Source organism: Coregonus clupeaformis, chromosome 20 (assembly GCF_020615455.1).
Source record: "Coregonus clupeaformis isolate EN_2021a chromosome 20, ASM2061545v1, whole genome shotgun sequence".
Lineage (NCBI taxonomy): Eukaryota > Metazoa > Chordata > Actinopteri > Salmoniformes > Salmonidae > Coregonus > Coregonus clupeaformis.
In genome coordinates this window covers 15804210-15829865 of record NC_059211.1, presented here as the reverse complement: position 1 = coordinate 15829865, position 25656 = coordinate 15804210, and the positions used below count along the sequence as shown (strand labels likewise).

Genomic DNA, 25656 nt, shown 5'->3' with positions numbered 1-25656 from the left:
GCGGAACCCTTAACTGGCGTTGTTAAGTGGCATTAAATGATATTTTGCAACTTGAAAGTAGCATACCCTCTTTATATCCCCCTCTCTCTCTCACACACACACTTCAATCCTTGTTTTGATCCACAAGGAAGCATTGTGACAGACATGCAAAGGACACCAAGGGAGGTTGGTGGCACTTTCGTTAGGGAGGACGCGCTCGTGGTTAGTGGTCAAGTGTTAATCATTAACTATTAAAACCCGGGTATTTTGGCTCCAGGATGCTGACAAAAATATTTTTTTTACCTGTCAGCACGTAGTTGTCAATGGCTTTAGCGGAGCTGGAGGTATCCTTGCCCCCCAGCAGTCAAATCGAACGCTCTGCACCGTATTGATAACGACCTATAATAACCACCGAGTTGAAGCGGGGAAGTGTCCATGTCGCTGAACTCAGCATGCATACACAGCAGAACATGATTTTCACATGAAACAATCAGACTATTATGCTATAATTTCATCCCTTTCTAATAAAGATACTGAATCAAAATATTAGGCATGGGGTTCCTCCACACACATCAGTTAAAAGACATTGCCAGTATTGTTGACATCCAAGTAGAGTATTTTCAGAATGGTCTGCTCGTTGAAATGTAGGTTGCATATACCCTATACAATGCCATATGTGGACCAAGGCTTTACAGGTGGGATACACGCGTAATAAACATGGGTTTGATTGACTGTTTGACTTCCAATTGCAGCGCAGATTGTGGTTGCTGTGAATGCAACCGATTGGAAGAAATCCGTGGAGGGCGTGGAGCTGAGATTACAGATTCCCTCTCGCCCCCCAACACCGAAAACACCAGCCTAACCGCCACCACCTACCCACCCCAAACCGAGGATGAAAGAAGGACCAAATATTGTATAGCGAGATAGGTGCAGATCATTGGATGGGCGTTCATAAAGACCAATAGTGAAGCCTGCATCAGCCCCGAGACGAAATCTATATTTGTAAATATTATGGGACAGCATCTACATAAACATATTGACGGATCATGATTTAATTAGCACCATAAAGCTTTCTATCTCGGACCATGGAATGTTCTTTGTCACGGACCTCAGACGCTTTTGCTGATATCATGGACAATTGAGGTGCTTCGTTGCATGATATAGTAATGTTTTAATGAGTGAGCTGTCGTTGGTGGGATTGTGCTGCAGAAGATCAAAGCGTAGGCTACTAGGTTTATGGATTCGGGCACTCACACAGGGAGGCCTGATGGAAGCTGCGACACATTTGGATATGACACAGTAAACTTCAAGTAAAGGATAGTCCTGAATGCGCGAATGAAATTGTGTCGATATATTGCAATAGTAGAACAATAATGGATGTTTTTTGTAATGTGGTACATAGCATAGTGACTAAGCTTAAGATGTAATGCGAAGCCTGCACGATTTTGATATCGGAGCTGACTATATATTTCGGCGCTTTACTGGAAACGGAAACATCTGGATCATCTTTGATCTTTGACTCAACATAACGGTGAGAGTAGTTAACCAAAGACTAGTTATCTCTCTTATGCTTTGGCTTGGGGGAATTCAATAACGCAGGCCTAATGCCTTCTCTTCCTTTTACTTAAACTGAGTAACGTTATTACGTTTTAATCTTAAAAAGAGGGCAAGTAGTGTGCGTTTGGGCTTTGCGCTCCTCAGGAATCCTGTGTGTTGTGTGATTGGCCAACATCAACATGCCAACCTCACGGTCTGGTGCCAGCTCTGTGGAATACTGGGTAGATGGCTCGCGCCGAGATGTCTCCATAGATGAGTTTTACACCATGGGCCCAGAACTGGGAAGGTAGAGTACTGTAGTGTGTACCTTTATTGACACCAATGCGTAAATACCAACAGCATCATCACCTTCATAACTATCAAAAGGGGTTGTTTATGGTCATGTACTGTAGAAAAACAAATCAGTGGAATTTCATCCAATGGGATGTAGTTTTTCATCACAGTATGGCTATAGCTAAAGTGTTCATTTTGAATTACGATGTTTACAATTATAGTATGTATCTACTGTGTCTATCAAATGGATTAGGTTTGATACTCTGACAAGACAGACAGAACACATATTTTAGACCAGTTCTGTCAAATTAATCAATTTCATGCATAGTTCAGCACCACAGACAGCTCCTCCTGTCCATGTACAATGATTTACATTTTAGTCATTTAGCAGACGCCCTTATCCAGAGCGACTTACAGTTAGTGAGTGCATACATTTTTTTTTGAACGATTAACAAGTGACAATTTCTCTCCTATCATCTCACCTCATAAGAAGCCTACTAATATTATGCCAAGACGCAATCAACGTGTCAAAACACGATCTTCACTCAGTCAGAGTAAACAGCCCACTGTGTTTGCTACAGAAATGGGCTCTCATTGTAAAGGGGGCAACACATGGCTTAGCACTGGACAACAGTGAAACGTTAAGGGATTAGTGCAAGTATGGAGAAAACAGGTGTTACGGACCATTTTCAGAGGCTTTATATGGAATTTCCCACTACCTCTGACCCCTCCACTCCACTCCCCTCCCCTCCCCGCCATCATCATGATTCTGGCTTAAGTACACTCTTACATCACATCCAGATTGACAATGTCAACTTGTCAATATTTGTCACTTGGAGTGGGTGTCAGTGGACTGTTGAAGTTTGGGGGTCTGACTGACAGATGGAGTGGCCATTGCATTTGATGAGGACATCTGCCAGCAGGCATAAACAACGGTATCCCACCATGTCAAAGACACAGGTGGTCTTGACTCAAAAAAACGGCACACTGTAATTGCTAATTCACACTATAGGGAAAAAACAGTCCAAGCCAAGCAGAGTTGTACTGGGCTGGCATGGTTACACATCCACCGTAGTTGCTGGAACCGTGCTGGAAAGGACAATGTGAAAGAGAGAATATCTGAAACAGCACAGTGCAGTTAGGGTTGGCCATATAATGTGAATTAAGTGTAATATTTCCATTGGACATAGTGTGGAACAGGTGAATGCCTCAGAATGCAGCTCCAATGCACCTGTGCCTTTATATTAAACCTCATTTCACACCACACTTTACTGTATTAATAGTTCTCTTCTCCTCACCTGCAACTGCATGTGTAACGGACAGGCACCCATTTTGTCACTTCAGAATTCTGTGTGAGACTGAAAGGAGAGATCTCACTGTCAGTGGTATAACAAACCGTATACCAAGCTTTCAAAAAGCTGGCCATACGTCCCTTTATAGGACTCAAATACATAACACTAGATCCAAATCAAATGATATGGTCATTACTTAAAGTAGGCCACTGTTTGCTAGAATTAGCAGTAACAATTTAACACCAACAGCGCATATTGACTCAGATACGGACGTTTACTGAATTAATCATCATCTGTGATCGACATTTGATGATCTATCTACAGTCGGTAGATCAATCGTAAACAATAGCCCAGTTCAGCCACTAGTACCTGCTTCTTGCACGGAAACATACACAACCTACACTCAGCTTCCCCCAGCCTCCACATATAAGGGTGTGCACAGTCGTTAGGGGTCTACTTTTCGAGGAGAGTTGCCCTGGTTGCCAAGGAGACCCTACAGCTATGAGAGTGGTGTTGAGAGGGCTGGGTGATGATGATGCCTGGATTGTATTAGCAGGAGCAGGACTGCTGGAGAAACAGGGACTAATTTCCTAAGCAGGGCAAACGCTGAGTGCCCTCCATAGGGATACAACTGAGGGGAAGTCCCAGATTAGATGGCGGCTGGCTGCTGCCAGTACTCCCTCATTATTCCACTGTGTGGTTTTACTCTGACCTCCCTCTTAATAACGACCTAGTTCAGTTTTACACAATCGACTTCCGATTCTAATTAACCAAAATACCAGTTGTGGTGATGCTATTGAATAGTAATGATTGTACACATGTACATATTGATAGTTCACTTGAAGATGGTATACCGGTATTGAAGGGATTAGTAAATCCAGAGCAATACTATTGCTACAAAGGCCTCTATTTCTTCAACGGCTCAATTGAATTTGAGGACACATTGATTAAAAAAGACATCTTTGACTGTTGAGCTATACCAACTACAGATGTGAAACAGTGGGACTCTTCTGATACACGTATATCACATAGATAGAGCACCAAAACACATAACCATCTGTATGTGGGAGGTCATATAGACTGTTCAAGAGAAGTAACATACATGTGGTGCTCCAGTTCTCCTAGGCAACCCACAGCTAAGCTGCTGCTGTGTCTGCTGCTGCTACTGCTTTCACTAGTTCAAAATAATAAAGATATACATTCGGCCAGGGCATTATCTCTAGATTTCCAAGTAGATTTAAAAGCAACAGACAACACGACACAGCCCAATCACGTATTAACAGATGACTCACGGTTTCAGCTCATACTTAGTGCTACCCTCTGCCCTCTCATGTAATCGTGTCATGGCTTTGAATAGCTTTCTTTTCCTGCATGTTTTCCTCTACAATGGGTTTTATTTATCAATCTTAGCAATAAGCATGTAGATGGATACTGTATCTAATGGTTCACCATGGAGTTGTTATTGAAATGCTTTAGATGGAGGTCAGCTTATGAAATGTTTATAAATGTTATGTTGATGAGCAAATTACATTATAGTTGAGTAGAACTTGAGATAAAATGCTGAATGATTGCACTATGGAGAGACAACCATATGATCATAGTCGTTGATGTTGACTGATTGATCTTCTTCCCAGGGGGGCCACGTCAGTGGTGTTTCGCACTGAGGAGAAGCAGACACAGAAGCCCTATGCTGCAAAGGTCCTCAAGAAGACTGTGAGTCCTTCAGCCATTTTATATATACAGTATACTGACAGTAACAGTATCATATTGGTGCTCTCATTCTTTCCATTTCAGATCGACAAGAAAATAGTGCGGACTGAAATTGGTGTTCTGCTGCGACTTTCCCACCCGAATATTGTAAGAGTTCACTTTATTTTATCCAAGACACCACTTCAAACATCAACATTTTTACTTTTCTCAGACCATGATGGACATGAACAATAGTGGTGACTTGTTGTAGGATACTAGCAACTTCAATGTTTTTGATATGTTGTATTATAAAAACAAAAGAAGAAGATGTTTCTAAGAACGTGATTGAAATGAACATTAATGGTGACTTCTTTGAAGATATTAGGAACATTAATGTTTTTTATTATGTTTTTGTCAACATTTTGGAGCGTTCTCAATATCATCTTCCCCTCTACCTGTGGTTTTGTACCTCAGATCCGCCTGAAGGAGATCTTTGAGACAGAGACAGACATCGCCCTCATCTTGGAGCTGGTAACCGGAGGGGAACTCTTTGACAGGTGCTTACGCCCAAAATATACCACCCTCACGACCCTGTCTCAAACCATATCCCTGCTGAAATTGGTTTCCCTTCGGCAGGGCCAGAGGTGGAATCAGTGGCCTCACTCAGTCCCCCTGTTCCATTTGCCTGCTTTGTCATTAGCAGCAATTTATGACACAGGCGTTATTGAGATGCAGAGCATAAAAGGAATAGAAAATTAAATTTGTAATGGCCCTCACCAGCACTGTTGCCAGGAAACCGATTAGAAGACTGTGGTTGGAGCAAATGCCCCACCCTATCTGTAAAACCCATCATGAAGATTACTCAATATGAGTCACCTGTTTCTCTATTGTTTAATTGTTTTGGTATAATAGCCAAATTAAATTGTCTGTTAATCACGTTATCCTCCTATCACCTTATAGGTTTAGGAATGTTTGACAGTAACAACTACCTATTATAAGGGCTGTGACGATACCAGTATCACAATATTTCTTCCATGGCAAAAATGAAAACACAAAGAACACCTAACTATTTGGTCCTTTAAAAACCTGCTGTTTGTAAAATATTGTGTGCTATAGCTTGGAAAATAAATAAACGTGACTCTGGATGACAACATAATGATGTTTGTTCCCAACATTAGGGCTGTTTTCCTAAATAAGTTAAACCTGCTTCGTGTTTTGTTTCTTTGCCACGATACTAACGAGTATCGCGATACTGGTATCGTCCCGGCCCTATTATTTTCCCTCACGTTTCTGACTTTAACAGAGTTAAGGAGGGACCACTCTCTTCCAAAGTGGGTATTTGAACTCTGTGTAACGTTTTGACTGTGTTTGACCTTTGGTCTCTTTCTGCCCTTTCAGGATCGTGGAGAGAGGGTACTACAGTGAGAGAGATGCTGCCCATGTCATCAAGCAGATTCTGGAGGCAGTGGCAGTAAGAGATGTGATTTAATTGCCACTGATGGGCTATTGAGTAGGAATGTGCCTTATTTCACCAAATGCTTTGTAATTTGCAATGAATTCTGAGATGCACAGCACCCCTCTATGCAGAGAAGAGAGAGTAGAGATACTGTTGCGGCTATGTGTTTTGTCTTTCACTATGGTTGCATCATCTACAGTAGCTTCAATAGAAAACAGGTCAACATGGAGCTGAGAGACTTTTCAGTGTTGTCATTTTGACAAAGCTTGAGCTTCAGTTGAGACAGGTCTCTTATCCATACTTTGAATAGGAAAATACACATACTTTTAGGCTTAAAGTTCAATTTGTTTCAGGTTTGGTCTTATCTGTGGCCTTCTGTGTCCAGTCACTGCACATACTTCTAATGTCATAATCACATTTTAGCTTGAATCAGATTTCGTATTTCCAGTGAGCTACTATGTGCAGTTAGTCACTGCGCTCTATTGCAGGCAGTGCTGAGCCCTGTTTCAGGCAGAATTATATCTGAACCCAAAAATAGAGGATGATTATTTAGCCAGTGGAAAATACCACTAAACAATGTTTTGGGGTTTAGGACTTGGCAATGGCACCAATGAATGTCAACCAGAAGATTAGTGTGAGAGCCTTTATTTAGAAATACAAATGTATTGTAATCCCAAAATACAAGCAGCTAAGGGCTTGGCTGGACACACACACAATGTGGTAGATGTGGGTCAGATGTGGCATCGGTCTCAGCTGGAGGAATGATGGATGTGCGTGTGAGCGTACATGTGTTTGAGTGACTACGTGTGTGTGTGTGTGTGTATCCGTGCGTATGTGTGCTTGGTGAGCTGCAAGTGTGAAATAATCCTCTCAGAAAGCCATAGCAATTTTTTCCCCGTGCCCTTAATCTTCTGACCAAGAGAGGCAGCAGGCAGCAGGGATGTGGGCTGCCTGTTATGTAACAGTGCTAGCGAGTGCGTGCCTGTGTGACAATGAACCAAGCCGCTGCTGTGCGGCCCATATGCCCACTGCTTTTGTTTTCTAAATAAGGATGTGACAAATGAAAAAACAACAACATTTAAAAAGCTATTTTTGTTATCGGTTTTTCGTTATAATTTTATTAATTTGTCTTATATTTCTATGTGAATTCACAATGCTAAATATGGTCCTATTGCATCCTATTGCGTATGACCGCTAGGGGGCAATGAAGTTCGATCTACTAGACAACAGCGCTCACCTTATAGATACACACGGCGAGGCGTGGCTTAATATGACCATGCCCCCGAGTAGGGTACAGCTGTAGGGTACTCCCGTTACTCCCGTTACTCCCATGTAATTAGCCTAACGTTGGCGTCATCCTAAAATAATGAGTGACACTTTTTGGTCGTTTCAATAAACGTTTTCAGCAGCCTCACGTGTCGTTATTAACATACTTGGCTGTCACAACAACAAATGATTTGCATGATACTTATTCTGCCACTCTAATGTTTTACCCAACCTGCTAACACTGACAGTAAACGTCACTGTTTGTTTACCCCTAGCTTTTTCGCCGGTTAGCTGACGTTAGCTGGCTGGCTAGCGAGAGAAGTACATCTCGATCTAATTCGCTAGTCTTAGATATGTCGCGTAACTACTTCAAGTCTTTGCCTGCCCTTGAACGGTCTAGGTATTTAGAAAAGTTTAATCTTGTTGGCTTGCCTATACAAGTATTTAGACCCCTTACTTTTTCCACATTTTGTTACATTACAGCCTTCTAAAAAAAAAAATGTTTTTTTAAATGCCTCATCAATCTACACACAATACCCCATAATGACAAAGTGAAAACAGGTTTTTAGAAATGTTTGCAAATGTATCAAAAATAAAAAACTGAAATACCTTATTTACATAAGTATTCAGACCCTTTGCTATGAGACTCGAAATTGAGCTCAGGTGCATCCTGTTTCCATTGATCATCCTTGAGATGTTTCTACAACTTGATTGGAGTCCACCTGTGGTAAATTCAATTGATTGGACATGATTTGGAAAGGCACACACCTGTCTATATAAGGTCCCACAGTTGACAGTAAATGTCAGAGCAAAAATGAAGCCATGAGGTCGAAGGAATTGTCCGTAGAGCTCTGAGACAGGATTGTGTCGAGGCACAGATCTGGGGAAGGGTACCAAAAAATGTCTGCAGCATTGAAGGTCCCCAAGAACACAGTGCCCTCCATCATTCTTAAATGGAAGAAGTTTGGAACCACCAAGACTCTTCCTAGAGCTGGCCGCCTGGCCAAACTGAGCAATCAGGGGAGAAGGGCCTTGGTTAGGGAGGTGACCAAGAAGCCGATGGTCACTTTGATAGAGCTCCAGAGTTCCTCTGTAGAGATGGGAGAACCTTCCAGAAGGACAACCATCTCTGTAGCACTCCACCAATCAGGCCTTTATGGTAGAGTGGCCAGACGGAAGCCACTCCTCAGTAAAAGGCACATGAAAGCCCGCTTGGAGTTTGCCAAAAGGTACCTAAAGACTCTCAGACCATGAGAAACAAGATTCTCTGGTCTGATGAAACCAAGATTGAACTCTTTGGCCTGAATGCCAAGCGTTACATCTGGAGGAAACCTGGCACATCCCTACGGTGAATCATGGTGGTGGCAGCATCATGCTGTGGGGATGTTTTTCAGCAGCAGGGACTGGGAGACTAGTCAGGATCGAGGGAAAGATGAACAGAGCAAAATACAGAGAGGTTCTTGATGAAAACCTGCTCCAGAGCGCTCAGGACCTCAGACTGGGGTGAAGGTTCCCCTTCCAACAGGACAACGACCCTAAGCACACAGCCAAGACAACGCAGGAGTTCCTCCGGGACAAGTCTCAGAATGTCCTTGAGTGGCCCAGCCAGATCCCGGACTTGAACCCGATCTAACATCTCTGGAGAGACCTGAAAATAGCTGTGCAGCGACGCTCCCCATCCAACCTGACAGAGCTTGAGAGGATCTGCAGAGAAGAATGGGAGAAACTCTCCAAATACAGGTGTGCCAAGCTTGTAGAGTCATACCCAAGAAGAGTCGAGGCTGTAATCGCTGCCAAAGGTGCTTCAACAAAGTACTGAGTAAAGGGTCTGAATACTTATGTAAATGTCATATTTCCGTTTTTATTTTTAATACATTTGCACAAAAAAAATCTTTTTTTGCTTTGTAATTATGGGGTATTGTGTGTAGATTGATGAGAGGAAAAAACAATTTAATCAATTTTAGAATAAGGCTTTAACGTATCAAAATTTGGAAAAAGTCAAGGGATCTGAATACTTTCCGAATGCACTGTAAGTCATGATATTAGGAAAAGTGTTTATTTCCAGCAAGTGTATTTGATGGGTTTCATTTCTGTAGCTCTTGGCTAGCTGAGACCGAAGAGATTAGATAATTTATTTTGGACTGAAGCACGTCTTCTGACAGTGTCACAGTGCCCCTGTGTGGACTGAAGCTGAACTTTACGACAACATTATATTTAACCCTGTTTAAAGTTAGCAATGTTGAGGTGGTAGAACTGACCAAATTAAAAGAATCACACAAGTCGGATAACCTATTCCATTCTACAGGTAAACATGCTTAGCTTATGTCTGCTTTTTCCATGTAGGCTATGTAACTATTTGTAAAAAAATATTTCATTGAGCTTTTATTTTTATTCCTCTTTTTATTCACTTAGCTACTTACTTTTTCTGTTGTTGTTGAATTGTCGAGAGGTGAACCTGCAAGTAAGCATTTCATTTACTCCATGAATATCATGTGTATATAACAAAAAAACAAACTTTAACTTAGAAGGGAAGGGGAAGGGGAAGGGCAGCAATAAAGAGAGAGGAAAAGATGGCCAGCTGTGTGGTTAGACTGTAGGTGAACAAAACATTGAAAAATACATAGGCCCTTAAGTTGTGTCATCAAATGTTATGTAATCTAAACAGCTCACATTAGCTGGTAGAACTGACCAAGTGAAATGAATCATAGAGGTCTTATAACTTATTAAATTGTACAGGTACATTTGTTGTGCTCATGTCTCTTTATATTCATATAGCCTAGGGGCTATGTAGCTTTTTATCTGTCATGTTTGGAGTTGTGTTGCACTGTTATGCAGACACTTGAATTTTTCTTTACAGATGAGTTTCCCTGGTCGTGTCAGTATAAAGTGACTGAAAAACCTAAAACCAACTATAAATTGTAGAAATTCATATACAAATATTGAAAGCATTTAATGAAAACTAAAAGGCGTGCAACATGAAAATATTGTCTAATTTACATTGTGTCATTTATTGACGGCCCCTAACTAGCCCCAGAGATAGGCTATCCAAAGTCAAAGTGATTTTTTTTTGCTAACTCTTCCCACCTGCGAACACACACACACACACACACACACAATCAAATCACAACCCCGAAACCAACTCACGTTTAAATTCAGTCATGGCAGCTAGCCTTTCTTAATGAACCAAATCTGAAACGAGGCCAAATCAGGAAGTGCAGTCGCCCTTTACAACGAACTAATGACATGTTGCACCCCTACCTTGCTAGCTTTCAGATGAGCAAAGGAGGAGGACAGATGAGAACAGCAGGTCACTGGATCACTTAGAACAGCAGCAGCCAGGGGCAAATGGTAGGGAAGAGGATGATTTAGGTGACCCAAACACAGGCCCAAAACAAGTTAAGCTACCCCAGGATCCCCTTGACTAGAGGCACACCAGACACGACACAGAAACAGCAAAAGAAGAGTAGACAATGGAGAGAGACACCAGACAAGACACATAGACAGCAACAGAAGAGCAGGATATGATGGAGAGAGACACCAGAAGAACAGAACAGGCCATAACAGGAGAGGATAGACAAAAGAGACAGTAACGAACAAGAACCTGAGACAGCAACAGACAAGACACAGAGAAAGTGACAGAAGAGGGCAGATGGAAAGAGAACAGAGGTGGGTTGAGCACACAGAAGACTGTCACACTTCAGGCTTCTCTATAGGTTGTAATTCATATTTATTTGCACAAAATATAAGAGTTGAAATACAAACAGTGAAAAAGTAAAACATGGTTTACAAATAATTTGCAGGTGAGGTGAAAAAGCCTGTAAAACAATTGTTTACTTTTACCCCCATGCTGGCTTTGGGCTAAGCCCAAATGTCTTCAAGTCCTAGAAACGCCCCTGGTTCTATCTGCAAAATGTATGGTTTTGAGATAATGAGTATTTTTCAAGTCCCAGATCTCAGAACTGATTTGTGATGTCTTCCTCTTTCATGACTCAAAAAGTGCATCACCTTACATAAAATTATTTTTTATTGACAACCCAGCATTTCTATTGACAACCCAGCATTTTTATTGACAACCCAGCATTGTGTGATTGGATTGCAGATAGAACCTTATAGCACCACGTTCAAAAGGTGTTTGACTTTTTCACAAATCTGACATATCTCACATGTGAAGGACCTCCCATAGAACAACTCTCTATGAATAACATAGTTATTTGCTTAGGGATTTTTCCTTAACATTAACAATCCCAATTAAACGTTCACACCCCTTCTAAAGCATGCTTAGCACTGGTGGCTGTGTGGTGGGATACATTTAATCCATGTGTGCTTGCTCCAGGTTTTTAATCTGGAGTGAGTGAGTGTCTGTGCACCATCTATTTATGAGTGTGTGTGTGTGTGTGTGTGTGTGTGTGTGTGTGTGTGTGTGTGTATGACAGAGATAAGGGGAAATGCAGAGTTTGGAGTTTTGTTTATGTGTGGGTGAACGAACAACACCACTCATACCGTCTTCCTGTTTTTTTTTTTTGCTTCAGTGCTCCGTCTCATAGTTCATCACCTCAGAGCTACTTTTACTATCAGAATGTTTACATTTATGATTGCTGAGTGTATATGCACTGCATGTATACATCATACCTGCCACGCAAGACAATCTTATGATAAAGCTGCTCTCTTGCACAGAACCAATACAGTTTATTGCTTCATATTGTGTAATGACATGATTTCTCTATTTGGCATTTAGCCTCCGTGCATAGGGCATTTTGTAGGGTTATAAAGCAGAGACAATAGGTTGTGAGTCATAAACACCTATGCAGGATCATTTTTTATGACAACAAGCAGAGATAGAGACCCAGCACTTTTTAAATACCTCCTATAAATCAATTTTGATTTCATACTTTTCTGTAGATGAAATAGGCCAATTTAATCAATACTTCATGAAACCATGCAGGCATAAGCGACATAAGTGGGAACTTAGTCGGGGTCTCAACTTACTGTTGATAGTTATAATAGTAGAATACAAGTAGAAGGTGCAAGTTAGAATTTTGGTTGTGAGTCAGCAATTTTTCTCTAGTTATGTCAGTCACTGACAGTCACTCAATTAGCCATGTCAGCTAACAATTTTTAGATTGGTAAATTAGTCTAGCCAGCTATCTTAACCTGTAGTAATCATGGCCGAATACCGACCGGTCACACATGGCATGTGCCCAGGACCCCTGACCTCCAGGGGGCCCCATTGATTTTGTTAGTCACTCTCACACAGATATCATGGCATCAGTCATGTAAAAATGTATAGAATTGCAGGAAATTTGCTTTAAAACTGAGAAATGTATTTCCACCATGACAGAATTGGAAGAATTGCAGGAAATTAGCTGTAACACAGTTTTATTTATTTATTTTTATCTCTGCCCCATGGCAAAATGTGTAGAATGGCAGGACATTCACTTTAAAAACGTACATTTTTCTCTCCGCCGTCAAGAGGGTGCGGTGGGGGACTAGAGCCAGCCCTGACTGACTATGGCATTTTCCCCTCATATCTTTCAAAATGAGCCTAGAAATTTCTCAACATCATTTATCCTTGAGTCTGTGTGAAACTAATCATTATAGAGAGGTGAAAACTCCCCCTCATCTTTCTGTGCATGCTGTATCTAGCAGACTGCTCCAATTCTGTTTTTTTGTCATCTGTCCAAAGCCCCGGCACACAAACTTAGTATAACCCTCTCGACACCGCCATGACTCATGCGTTCACTTTGGGCCCTCCCCAGCCATCCCAGCCCGGCTAGCGCAGAGTCTCAAATGTACAACCTTTTCCCCAGGCAGACAGAGAGCCAGATCATCTCAGGAGAGATGGGTTCAAAAGGTTCCGCGTGGAGGCCCATCAATAGCCAGCCTGGCAGGGGAGAGAAGAGTTTTCCATTAGAACTAATAGCAGTCAGGCTGAGCACTTAGTGCCCATGCTAACTAGCTAATGGCTGACCTGGGGCTTAACCACAGGCTTTCTCGGAGACGTCGGTGGTTAATTTGCCGGAATGAGTCTGGGCGTTCGCAGCCTGGAAGGGAAGTGTGCGGTAATGACAAGAGAGCGTGGTGCTGCGTGGGTGTTGTTAGCCACCCCGGTAGGCCTCAGCGGGGACTCGCCGTGGAAACCGGGCAAAAATGTTGACTAGGTCATTATAGGTCTCCTCCCAGGGCCTCTGTGTGTGGCTGACGAGACCCAGTGGTATAGGTTACTAGAGAGGTCCTGTCCTTATTACAATCATGTTGAGGCCAGTGGTGGAAAAAGTACCTTGAGTAAAAGTAAAGATACCTTAATAGAAAATGACTCAAGTAAAAGTGAAAGTCACCCAGTGAAATACTACTTGAGTAAAAGTCTAAAAGTCTTTGGTTTTAAATATACGTAAGTATCAAAAGTAAATGTAATTGCTAAAATATACTTAAGTATCAAAATTAAAAGTAAAAGTATAAATCATTTTAAATTCCTTATATTAAGCAAACCAGACGGCAAAAAAAATAATATATATTTTCATAGATAGCCAGGGGCATACTCCAACACTCAGACATCATTTAGAAACGAAGCATGTGTGTTTAGTGAGTCTGCCAGATTAGAGGCAGTAGGGATGACCAGGGATATTCTCTTGATAAGTGCGTGAATGGAATATTTTCCTGTCCTGCTAAGCATTCAAAATGTGACGAGTACTTTTCGGTGTCAGGGAAAATGTATGGAGTAAAAAGTACATTATTTTCTTTAGGAATGTAGTGAAGTAAAAGTAAAAGTTGTCAAAAATATAAATAGTAAAGTAAAGTACAGATACCCCAAAAACTACTAAGTAGTACTTTACAGTTTGTGCTGTCCATCTTCTATTTACACACAAGTGTTCAGAGACGCAGATCGCTAATTAGCACAGGTATGCCGCTGTCGTGGGGGTTCAACATAAGGAACAAAAGACTAAATCAATCATTAACAAAATAATAGTCCTGTCAGGGTCAACACTCCAGAGAGCAAAATCGAAATAACTGAAAACCTTAGTCCTACCGGAATTGCAAGTCCAAGGAAATGTGTAATCCAATGGAAAACCCTCAATAAATAAATAAAATATATAATTCAAGTCAATACATTAATAATCCAACATAAATACTAAAGGTTCAATGGAAACAGGTGGCTCTATGAACCTGGGATAAAACAATGCTAGGCAAAAGCGGTGAGGGAGGAGCGTCCTTCTCAAATCAAACAGCAATCTGCGCCGCTTGGTCATGTTGTCAACAAGGCAGCATGATGCATCTTTCAGAAACATACAACATCTCTTCTCCATAAAAATACTTTATGTTCGAATTTTCAAACTAGTTTTTATTGGGAAGGTAGATAAAACCTTTTTTTATCAAAAGCAATTACTTTTGCATGTGAAATCACAGAATCCTACTCATTACTCCACGTGCTTAACCTACGTCACTATTGTTTTGAGCCCACTTCGCCGTCAGCTAAAACGGGGCATCTGGCTCACACCCGGGAGGCAGCCCAGTTCCAAAATGAATATAATCAGGCCTGGGGCATTAATAATCAAATCCCCTCAATGGGACCGCAGCCTAATTCAAGATGGCACCTGTGACACACCTCCAACCACACCCATACCTGCAGCCTTAAAGAGCGACTGCCTTTAAAAAGCGACAAATCCCTTTGAAAACGGCCTGTGTGGCATCGATATGAGTCAGAAACAGTTATTCTAGTGTCATAATTGACTACAAATTGTAAATAGGATAATTTTGGTCATAAAGTCAGTCTCGTCTAAAACGGAGTTTGGAACATCTGTGCGTCACACTGGGTAAATGAAGGTTGGGTTTTGATTTGACCATTTGCCCACTAACATGGGGTAATCAAGCTGCGGTGATTGCTCTCTATCCAATAGCATAGACAGTGAGACAGATCTTCCCGGCAGCTCTGACTGTTTACATAAGACAACATGTCGCAATTTCTTTTATTTGAGAAATACTGCACCAAACACCTTAGTTAGATGTAAAATTGCGCAACTAAAACATCCTCGGCCAAAATTAATTACAGATTTCTTGTTCTCTTAGATTCATTCTGGGTATTTTAAGGAAGTGAAATAGGCCGTTTTCTACCGGAGAAGTTGTCCTTCAGTTGCTCTTGAACACATTATTTTCATAGTTCCACCATTTAAGAGCAATGTTTCCTTTTATTTTCACTTTATGCTTTCATGGTAACGTTACAACACGGCAACTGATCCGGTAGTCAGAGTCGGAACGCTCTTGACTCTTGAGTAATAGGAGGATGGTAAGAGCAGTCATAGAGCCTCTGAGCTGCTGCAGCAATGGGCCCCATCTGTTGAGTCTATTTTAGATCAGGGGCTGCTCATTTACAGCTTCAATTAATCCTGCCAAGTGAAGCCCTGATTGGGCTGAATCCCTCAGGTCTCACAATGATAAAAATGGTATCCATGACTTCATCTGACTCTGGGGAAGTATTGTATATAAAGGGCTTCATTGCCAAAATCCTGAATTTTCTCTTTAAGCTACTCTGCTGCCTCTGTTTGACATTCTCTCTGTTCTTCAAGTGTCAACGCCTGTACAGATCTGTCCTCTAGTCCACACAGATGTGATCATTGACTTTAACATAAACTGATTTGTTCTCTTTTTTTTCCTACTCAACTACCTCTAACTGCGTATCTAAAGGTGACAGAACTCACTTCCAGCTACATGTGGCAGCTTCTGGGTTGGGGTGCCCTTGATTACTAGGGCTATAACAATACATAGGCAGGCATTGTATTATTTATTTACTGACCTTTATTTTACCAGCTAAGATAACTGAGAACATATTATCTTTTACAGCAACGACCTGGGGTAGAGTTACAGGGGGGATGAGAGGGGATGAATTAGGTGGCCATGATGGTATGAAGGCCAGATTGGGAATTTAGCCAGGACATCGGGGTTAACACACCTACGCTTACGATAAGTGCCATGGGATCTTTAGTGACCACAGAGAGTCAGGATACCAGTTTTAACGTTCCAACCCGAAAGACGGAACCAAATGCAGGTCAATGTCCCCTTCACTGCCCTGGGATCTCCTTAGACCAGAGGGAACCTCCAACACCACTTCCAGCAGCATCTGGTCTCCCTTCCAGGTACTGACCAGGACTGAGCCTGCTTAGCTTCAGAGGCAAGCCAGCAGTGGGATGCAGTGTGGTATGCTGCTGGGCAGGGCTATAGCAATACATTTATAACATCTACGGTAAGGCTATCCAATCGTATTTGTAAAGGACTGGTGTGGGGGCAGGCTCCAACCAAAACATTGTGACTCATTCAGAGATGAATCATGTTGTATCCTTGAGTATCGATCCAGTATTGAATCATAGTTCTGTCAGATGATTACTATTGATTTTCAATCACTCCAGGCTTGGCTCGGTTAAACATTAATCAATGTCCCTGAGCTCTGCTGGCCTGTACTGTGGGGGAGGGTCAGAGAAGGTGACCGCTTAGGATCTCACATATTGTAATACATGACCAAAAAGGTTGGAAGGACCCTATTTTGAAATACCAAAAAATGAAAACGAAATGCTAATGTGAAAAGAGACAATTTATATTAATTGTTGTTGTGGCATTTCAAAGCGTTATTCCAAACTTATTTTGAAACAAGTGCCACACCGACTTGTGGATTTGAACTGATCAGGGCCCGGTTTCCCGATAGCGATGGAACCTAGGCTTACAAGTGTTTTAACGATGCATCTTTCCTACAATGGCCGAAGATGTAACATGCGTTTCCCAAAACACCACGCAGAGAGAACAGTCGCTAAGTTGCGTTGTTGGAGCATGTGTCTATATTGATAGGATCGAAAGAAAGGGAGCGCTGCTCTCGGATCAGCTTTCTCCATTCAAATCGTACCTTAACATTATAATTATTTCACAATACTGACGAAGGATCAGCTCCTAGAGAGATAGTACCACCTACTTCTGCAAATATTGAGGCAGCTTATTCTAATGCTTACCCAATAAAAATGCACTAAACGATGAACTTAGACATGTTCAACATTCACAGAATGTTCCCCAATGCATCACATTTATGTTTCAAATGTCAACAAGATACTGGCACCTTTATGCACGTATTTTGGGACTGTAACAGAATCCAGTCTTATTGGAATGAGGTTCATTTACACATTCAGAAGATCTTAGATAAACAATTTGCTCTTTCACAGAACCTATACCTACTTTATTTTGACTGTAACATTGTATTTGACCCTGAACGTCTGTTTAATACTCTTGTCTATTTAGCCCCAAAATCTATTTTGTTGTTGTGTTCCACACCTGAAATACCGTCTGCGAGGATGTGGCTTTCTCAGCCTTCTGCTATTCTACCCCTAGAAAAACTAACTTTTGACCTGCACCAGAGGACTGAAAAGTTCTGGAAAATATGGTCACCATTATGTAGAAAGCCTCCCATAAATGCCCCATATAAATGATACTGCTGTCTTTTTATTTTATGATTGTACATTTTTTGTAATGTTTTTTACTGTATTTTTACTTAACTCCATGTCTGTGTGGTGCACTTTTTTTGTTGTCTGTGTAAACCCTGATCAAAGAAAAAAAGGAAATTCAAATAAAGAACTTAGCCTTAAGATGGTTCTGGGAAACCGGGCGCAGTTCTTGTTTGACAACAGTACAGGGCCCGGTTTCCCAAAAGTATCTTAAAGGTTAAGTTCATTGTTAGAACCTTCGTAGGATCATTGTTAAATCTTAGAGCCGTTTCCCAAAACCATCGTTATTAACGTTGCACTTGAAAACGCACGTAATCGAACGCCTGCCTCAGACCACTCATAGAACAGCTAAGTGCGTCGTTAGATGCTGCTTTTTTATGCCCTCCCACGTAACTTCATACACAGAAGATCTCCGCTAAACGTAAAATCACATGGTTTATCAATCTTTCTGTGACCACTGATAACTTCAGAACAAAATTGACTACATTTAGAAAGTTGCCAATGTCTTTGCAATTGATACAAACAAGCGACATATACAAATGAAAACCGAGATAACTGCAAATATAAACAGTAGGCAATAGGCCTATTTCAATCATATTGAAATACATTTCATGTTCAATCAATTGAGTTCTATTTTGCTACTTGTAGGCTACTGTCTGTAATTTGTCTCAATACATTTCATGATGTGTATAGCCTAACATGTGCACAATGATGTGCCAAATCGGTGATTTAGTGCATTGAACCAGTATCTGTGGTTTTTATGAAGATGGCGCTGCAGTGGATAGCTGCCGTTTTACTGGCTCCTGACCAATTCTGCTATTTTGTGTGTTTTTTTACGCAGCTCTTAGCTTGTACATAATATTTCCGCCATAATTTCCTATGACAGAAAAGAGCTTCTGGACATCAGAACAGCGATCACTAACCTCGATTTCTACTAAAACGAGTCGGCAGCTCGGGACATACTGCTCATTCCGGACCAGGCCCTAATCCCTGATTAGAAAAACTCTGGTCACATCATAGCCCATGTTAAACAGAGTAATCACGTCATACCGTATAACGTTAAGAGTTTTACCAGGTTAGGTTACCCGATCAGGAAAAACTACAGGCCCCAGAATAGTTTTTTCCCCCGCTAAACCACTGGGATCTGTGGTGCCACCTCTGGGTGAATGGGAGTTTGAATCGGAGTTTTCTGGTCTCTAATGTACAGATACTGGTTCAGGAAATAATAAGTTGCCTCAATATTTGCAGCCGTAGGTGGTAATATCTCTCTAGGAGCTGATCCGTCATCAGTATTGTGAAATAATTAGAATGTTAAGGAAAGATTTGAATGGAGAAAGCTGATCAGTGCGCAGCACCCACTATCTTTAGATCCTATCAGTATCGACACATGCTCCAGCGACGCACTTCATTTTACATTTTGGTCATTTAACAAACGCTCTTATTCAGGTCGACTTACAGTCAGTGGATTCAACTAATGTTGCAACTGTTTTGTTCTTTTGTGTTTGTGTCACAGTATTTACATGAGAATGGGGTGGTGCATCGTGACCTGAAACCGGAAAACCTTCTCTACGCTGACCTCTCCTTGGACGCTCGGCTTAAGATAGGTAACTACATGCACCTGTAGACTAAGGCTACAGAACTGACACCTTCCCAGATAAACAGACAATTTCCTAGCTAAATATGTGTTGGCACTGATGGGAGTGCCACCGTTTGCAGTTTGGTAAAATATGAAAATGCCAAATGTTTTATTTATTAAATGATTCTCATATTTAGATGAGAAAATATATTTATTGGCATTCACTCATTACTGGTAGGAGTTCTCGCAGGAATATGGCCCTACAGGGGCTCGTCCGGGATCTGGACTTTAATATAATAATAAAAACACAGTGTATATGCCATTTAGCAGACTCCTTTATCCAAAGTGACTTCTGGTAGTGCATGCATACATTTTTTGTATGGTTGGCCACAACAGGAATCGAACCCTAAATCCTGTCGTTGCAAGCGTCATGCTCTACCAACTGAGCCACGCAGGACCAGACAGTACTGTGATATGGCATGTGTTACTTTGTTTTCTTTTGTAACTCCTGCCAATAATTCACAAGTAGTGGTCTTGTAAAGATCAACTATTCCTCTGTAGCATACAGTACCTTAATGATACATAATAAAATAAGTTAAGGCCAATGAGACAAAACCATTATGTGATCTTCACAGCTGACTTTGGCCTCTCGAAGATAATAGATGAGCAAGTGACCATGAAGACAGTGTGTGGCACGCCTGGATACTGCGGTGAGTTATGGATTGACAGTTATCCTAATGAGAATACAAATGTAGGATCAGGCTCATCCTGTCGTGTTGTTGTGTACTGTGTCGTGTGCTACAGATGAGTCACACTACCACAGTGGTTATTGTTCGGTGCTTACCATTGAACCATATATCAGATATCGACTGCCACTTCAAATTGAATGTATTTTATTTTATAAATAAATACATTACAAATAAAATAAGGGGGTCAATAGCAGAGAGAACAGTCTATGACTTGGGTGGCTGGAGTCTTTGACAATTTTTAGGGCCTTCCTCTGACACCGCCTGGTATAGAGTTCCTGGATGGCAGGAAGCTCGGCCCCAGTGATGTTCTGGGCCGTACGCACTACCCCTCTGTAGCAAGTCGATGGCACAGGGCTTCGGGCCAGAAGGTTGAGGGTTCACGCCACTCTCCCTGCCTGTTTCATTACAATATTATATACAGTGCCTTCAGAAAGTATTAACACCCCTTATCTTTTTCCACATTTTGTTGTGTTACAAAGTGGGATTAAAGTTGATTTAATTGTACATTTTTGTCAACGGTCTACACTAAATACTCTATCAAAGTGGAAGAAAATGTCTAACATTTGTAAAAAAAAATATATATATATACTAAAACACTAAGATACTCTATCTTGATAAATAACCCCCTGAGTCAATACATGTTAGAATCACCTTTGGCAGCGATTACAGCTGTAAGTCTTTCTGGGTAAGTTTCTAAAGCCTTGTTCAAACTGCAGGCCTTAATGCTCAAATCAGAAGTGTACCTATTGGTAGATGGGAGAAAGAAAATCCAGTTGTGCAAAGGTCTTAGAGACTTAACCAGAAAGACTCACAGCTGTAATCGCTGCCAAATGTGCTGCTACACTCAGGGGTGTGAATAAATATGTTTTTAGACATTTTTGAAAATGAAATACAGAAATATCTAATTTGCATGTTTTCACTTTGTCATTATGGGGTATTGTGTGTAGATGGATGTGTGAGACTTGAAATTGACTTGTTAATCCATTTTGAATTCAGGCTGTAACACAACAAAATGTGGAAGTCAAGGGGTATGAATACTTCCTGAAGGCACTGTAGATATATTACATACATTGTGGGATTGCTATCAGTAAAATAAATCATCCTCAACCACAACAAAACAAATTGTTGGGCAGTACTATATCATTGTTTTATTTTATTGACAGATATAGTGCATGGTTTAATGGAGATTATAGAGTACAGTTTTAACGGAAATAACATTTTTAATACATAGTGTTTTCGAGGGACTGATATGAGTCAAAATAAATCGTCCTGTGCCTGTGTGGGAGCTGACAGCTGGCCCTTCATCTCTCCATACCTCACTCTCTCCCTGCAGCTCCAGAGATCCTCAGAGGCAATGCCTATGGCCCTGAAGTGGACATGTGGTCTGTGGGAGTCATCCTGTACATCTTGTGAGTAAAAAAAAAACTTTAAAATCTGTCCAAAGATCTGCATGTACTCAGAGTGGGTAGCTGGCAATTTGATGACAAATTGAAGCCCTCTCATTACAGTATCGCAGCTAATCACGCCCTTTCCTCTTTCCCCGTGTCATATGGATTTCCTATTTAGTACGCCGTTGCAAGTCTATTAGAGGGGGGTCTTATCTGAAAAGATCCCATATCTGTCTTTAAAACAAGTAGTGAAAGTGGCAAAACAAATAAACAGAGGGAAATGTTGCCTTTCCCCTCAGGCTGTGTGGGTTCGAACCATTCTTCGATCCGAGGGGAGACCAGTATATGTATAGCCGCATCCTCAACTGCGACTATGAGTTTGTCTCCCCCTGGTGGGATGAGGTCTCCCTCAACGCTAAGGACTTGGTGAGTTCCACCATCTAAGCACTTCAAACTGAGGCTTTTATTATGGATAAAAATTTACTTGTGTATGAAGTTGTTCAAATAAATTGCTAATAAACTTTATTTCTTTCTTTGTTAATGTTTGAATTATGTAAATACTGTATATGTACAAGGTCTGTGTTATTTTTATTTGATTGCAGTTCCTTAATGCATGTTTTACACAACTGGTTTGACAAATACAATATATTGGTTTGTAAAATTAGAGGAGAATGCAATTTGTCTCGGGCTTCATCATGGCCAGAGGAAAACCCATATGGTAAAAAATGCATTACTGCTCAGCATATGTTGTGTTACAGCTATTCTCGGGTAGGCAACTAGATTCAGCCGAGGGACGATTTCTGTCAGAGAGGATGATCGGGAGCCGGAACATAATTCTAATAATTTGTACACTGCAAATTGACCACAACTAAGCCCAAAAATAGATTTTATTTTTAAATAACAATCACTTCATACCAAATAAAAGTCACGCGAGTCGCCGACCCCTGCACTATGTTCTGTTTAATTCTCCACAACTATTTTACTTAGATGAATAAAAACAAAGCATAAAACTCCCAATTAAAAATTATCTTCACTGTTTCTCTGTAAACCACTTGTTCAGGGCCAGATTCAAGCAAACCTGGTTATACTGTATATTAGCATGGTTATGCATATTCATGTAACCAATCGTGCACCCCGGTTTTGAATAATGTTTAATAACCTGTCCCATTGCCTGTCCCCCTCAGGTCAGTAAGCTGATAGTGCAGGACCCTCACAAGAGGCTGACAGTGAAGGAGGCCCTGGAGCACCCCTGGGTACTGGGCAAGGCTGCCCGCTTCTCCCACATGGACACCACTCAAAGGAAGCTACAGGAGTTCAACGCTCGGCGCAAACTCAAGGTGAGCAATGCGCTTAATATTGGATCCCAAATAGGGCAATGTAGAATCAAGTACGTTTTTTGTGAAAGCAAAAGCAGTGCTGGAATCATCGACAAACCTATGATCAAAAAATTACAATGTATAAATTAGCATAGGAGCGAATGTAGATCCCATCCCAGCTGTTCCGTTGATTTGAAGGGGAAAATATTTTTCAAAAGAAAATGAATTTACCCCGTCAGAGTAATGCACTTTAGACGACAATAGTCAACGACAAACATCGCAGTTTGAATGGTTGGATGTTGCTTTGGTCGTCTCTGGAAATGTAAACTTGTGGCACTACCACTGTCTTGATTGGGATCTATGCCTCAAGGAATATTCTTCTCTATTGCCAATATTACATTGCACTAAGATGATTCCTGTGGCAGGCTTGGTGACTGACAGTGGTGTGCCATGTTTCTCTGACTGCAGGCTATCATGAAGGCCGTGGTGGCCACCAGCCGCATGCACGAGGGCTCCCGGCGGCGCACGGACAGCTGCGATATGCCCGGCTCCGACAAGACCACCTCCAGGCAGAGCAGCATGCAGCAGGACCCTCCCCCAGATCAGGACCCCCAGGAGGGCCAGGCCAACCAGGGCACAGACACCACCCTGACCCAGGATGATGAGGACCAGTGCCCCCCGCCCCTGCCGCCACGCAACCCCAGACCCACCCCTCCTCTACTGGCTGGGGCTTCCTCCCCCACCTGTCTGCCCACCAGGCCCCCACTAAGGGGAGTTGATGGGCAGAGACAGATGTCGGTCATCCCCAAGACGGCCGTGGTACGGCCCAGGGTGCCCAAGAAGAGCTGCTCCTCGGTGGACTCTGCCTCCACCAAGCGGGAGACCTCCTCCCCGGTCCAGACCACTCCCCCAAGCCCCAAGAGCCTCGGCAATGGATTCGCCATCGGGGTGGAGTCTGGCAGCAAAACGGCCCAGTGTTAGTGAGTAGCAGGTACCAAAGAGAAAGAGGGTGGCGACACTCACCTAGGAGCTCCTACTGTAGTCCTAAAATGGCTGATGCCGTTGTTGCTGTAGTGAGAGATGATAGATGACAACATGGAGGAGGACGGATGGAGGAACGGATGTCTTTGTTCAGATCTCGCCTCATATCCGTTTTGAGCCGGGACAAAAGACTAGTACTATACATAACTTGATATTTATTTTTCCTTGCTGTACGCAACGAGTTTGGAGACTCATAATGAATTTGCAAATGAGCTTTTAACTTTGGTTTCAACTGTTGCCAACTTGCTGTAACTTCTCGACTTTAAGGCCTCTCTGAACGGTACTTACTGTTCTTCAAAGGCCACTTGAAAAGACAACTGGATTTCGTACTTTGTATACTCTACACCTTTCTACTATTCAATGTTGGAATCTACTGACTTCATATGCAAATACGTGGATATATATACACATAACCCTCTCCTTCTTGCATAGCATTCAGGTAGTAAATATATTGTATTTGTGAGCTTATGAATATAGTTATATGTATTTTGCAATAATTGTAATGGTGATCTAATGTTTGCACTGTATATTATTATATTAATCTATACAGATCACAAAAAAGCATTCACACTGCTAATTGTTTACTATCTAAGTCAAACTGCACTTTTATTCCTTTGGGAAAATATATGGCTATAGTGCTGAAGCTTGTTTGAGGCTGAAACCAATTTTCTCATTCAGTTGTTTACCCAAACAGTGGTTGTAAAACCTAATTCTGTGGTAGTTATCTGATGAAGGAACATACATCGTAATCATCTCATCAACCTCACTGGAGCTACCACTGTCTACCTCTTTTTGTACAGGGGCTTCCAACCCAGTAATAGCTAAATCTGTAAAGAAACGATTGGATGAGGTGAGTGAGGTACTGTATCAGGCGAAGCAGAGCCTTTCTGCAACATTAGAATGATATTGTCAGTGCCAGGTAAAAACCTGAAAGGTGAATCTTTTCTCGATGGAACTCAAATAACGGATCAAATGAAAGGGTCTAATTAAAATAGTCAATTTCAAGGGCCAACCTTCACCTGCTAACATGTATTCTCACTAATGCTTTCATTGCCAAATAGTAAGAAGCCTTGCATTATATTGATGACATGTTAACGTGTATAAAGCATTTATTTACACCTATGAAATGATGTATAAAGTATGGATATTTTACTTATAATTATTATTGCTTACAAATGCTTTATTTTGGGGTTGGGGGGTGTAGTTAGCAATTGTGTTTGTTTTGTAGTTTCTCAGTTTCCCGTTTTTCATTTCTAAAAATAAATGTAGCCTACATTTTAATATTTTTTTTGAAGATGACATATTTAAGAAACATGAGATGATTTAACATCAGTCATAAGAGGGGGAGTGTATTGGAGGTGTACAGTTCTATACATTTTTGATGTTTGATCATATCACAATAATCTAAATTAATTGGATTTGATTCTTGTATTCTACAGAAATATTTATCACAGCATCTGTTAACGATGGTAGTTGCTGTGTGCTGATATAAAAGGAATAAAACGTTGATTTTGAAGTCCAATATTGGCTTGGGAGCGTTACATCAGTTGTATAACAAACTGCTAATATGAGTATCTGACACATTTTATTTGATTAAAGAAG

General features: G+C 41.3%; 1 protein-coding gene across 1 annotated transcript; it reads left to right on the top strand.

Moving 5' to 3' along the window:
* The first annotated feature begins 830 nt into the window (after positions 1-830).
* Positions 831-25245, top strand: LOC121533711 (calcium/calmodulin-dependent protein kinase type IV). Its single transcript, XM_041839879.2, has 11 exons — positions 831-1822; positions 4736-4814; positions 4896-4958; positions 5265-5347; positions 6189-6261; positions 19498-19588; positions 20196-20270; positions 21643-21718; positions 21997-22123; positions 22882-23034; positions 23482-25245. Exons 1-11 carry the CDS (start codon positions 1716-1718, stop codon positions 23992-23994), a joined length of 1440 nt encoding a protein of 479 aa, XP_041695813.1. The 5' UTR covers positions 831-1715; the 3' UTR covers positions 23995-25245.
* Positions 25246-25656: the final 411 nt, after the last annotated feature.

What these genes read in the sequence shown, in the direction of transcription:
- LOC121533711 (XM_041839879.2), top strand. Translation starts at nt 1,716, where the DNA reads ATGCCAACCTCACGGTCTGGTGCCAGCTCTGTGGAATACTGGGTAGAT. An exon ending in TGGCACGCCTGGATACTGCG is followed by an intron (nt 20,271 to 21,642) that starts GTGAGTTATGGA and finishes CTCTCCCTGCAG; the next exon opens with CTCCAGAGATCCTCAGAGGC. An exon ending in CCCTCAACGCTAAGGACTTG is followed by an intron (nt 22,124 to 22,881) that starts GTGAGTTCCACC and finishes TGTCCCCCTCAG; the next exon opens with GTCAGTAAGCTGATAGTGCA.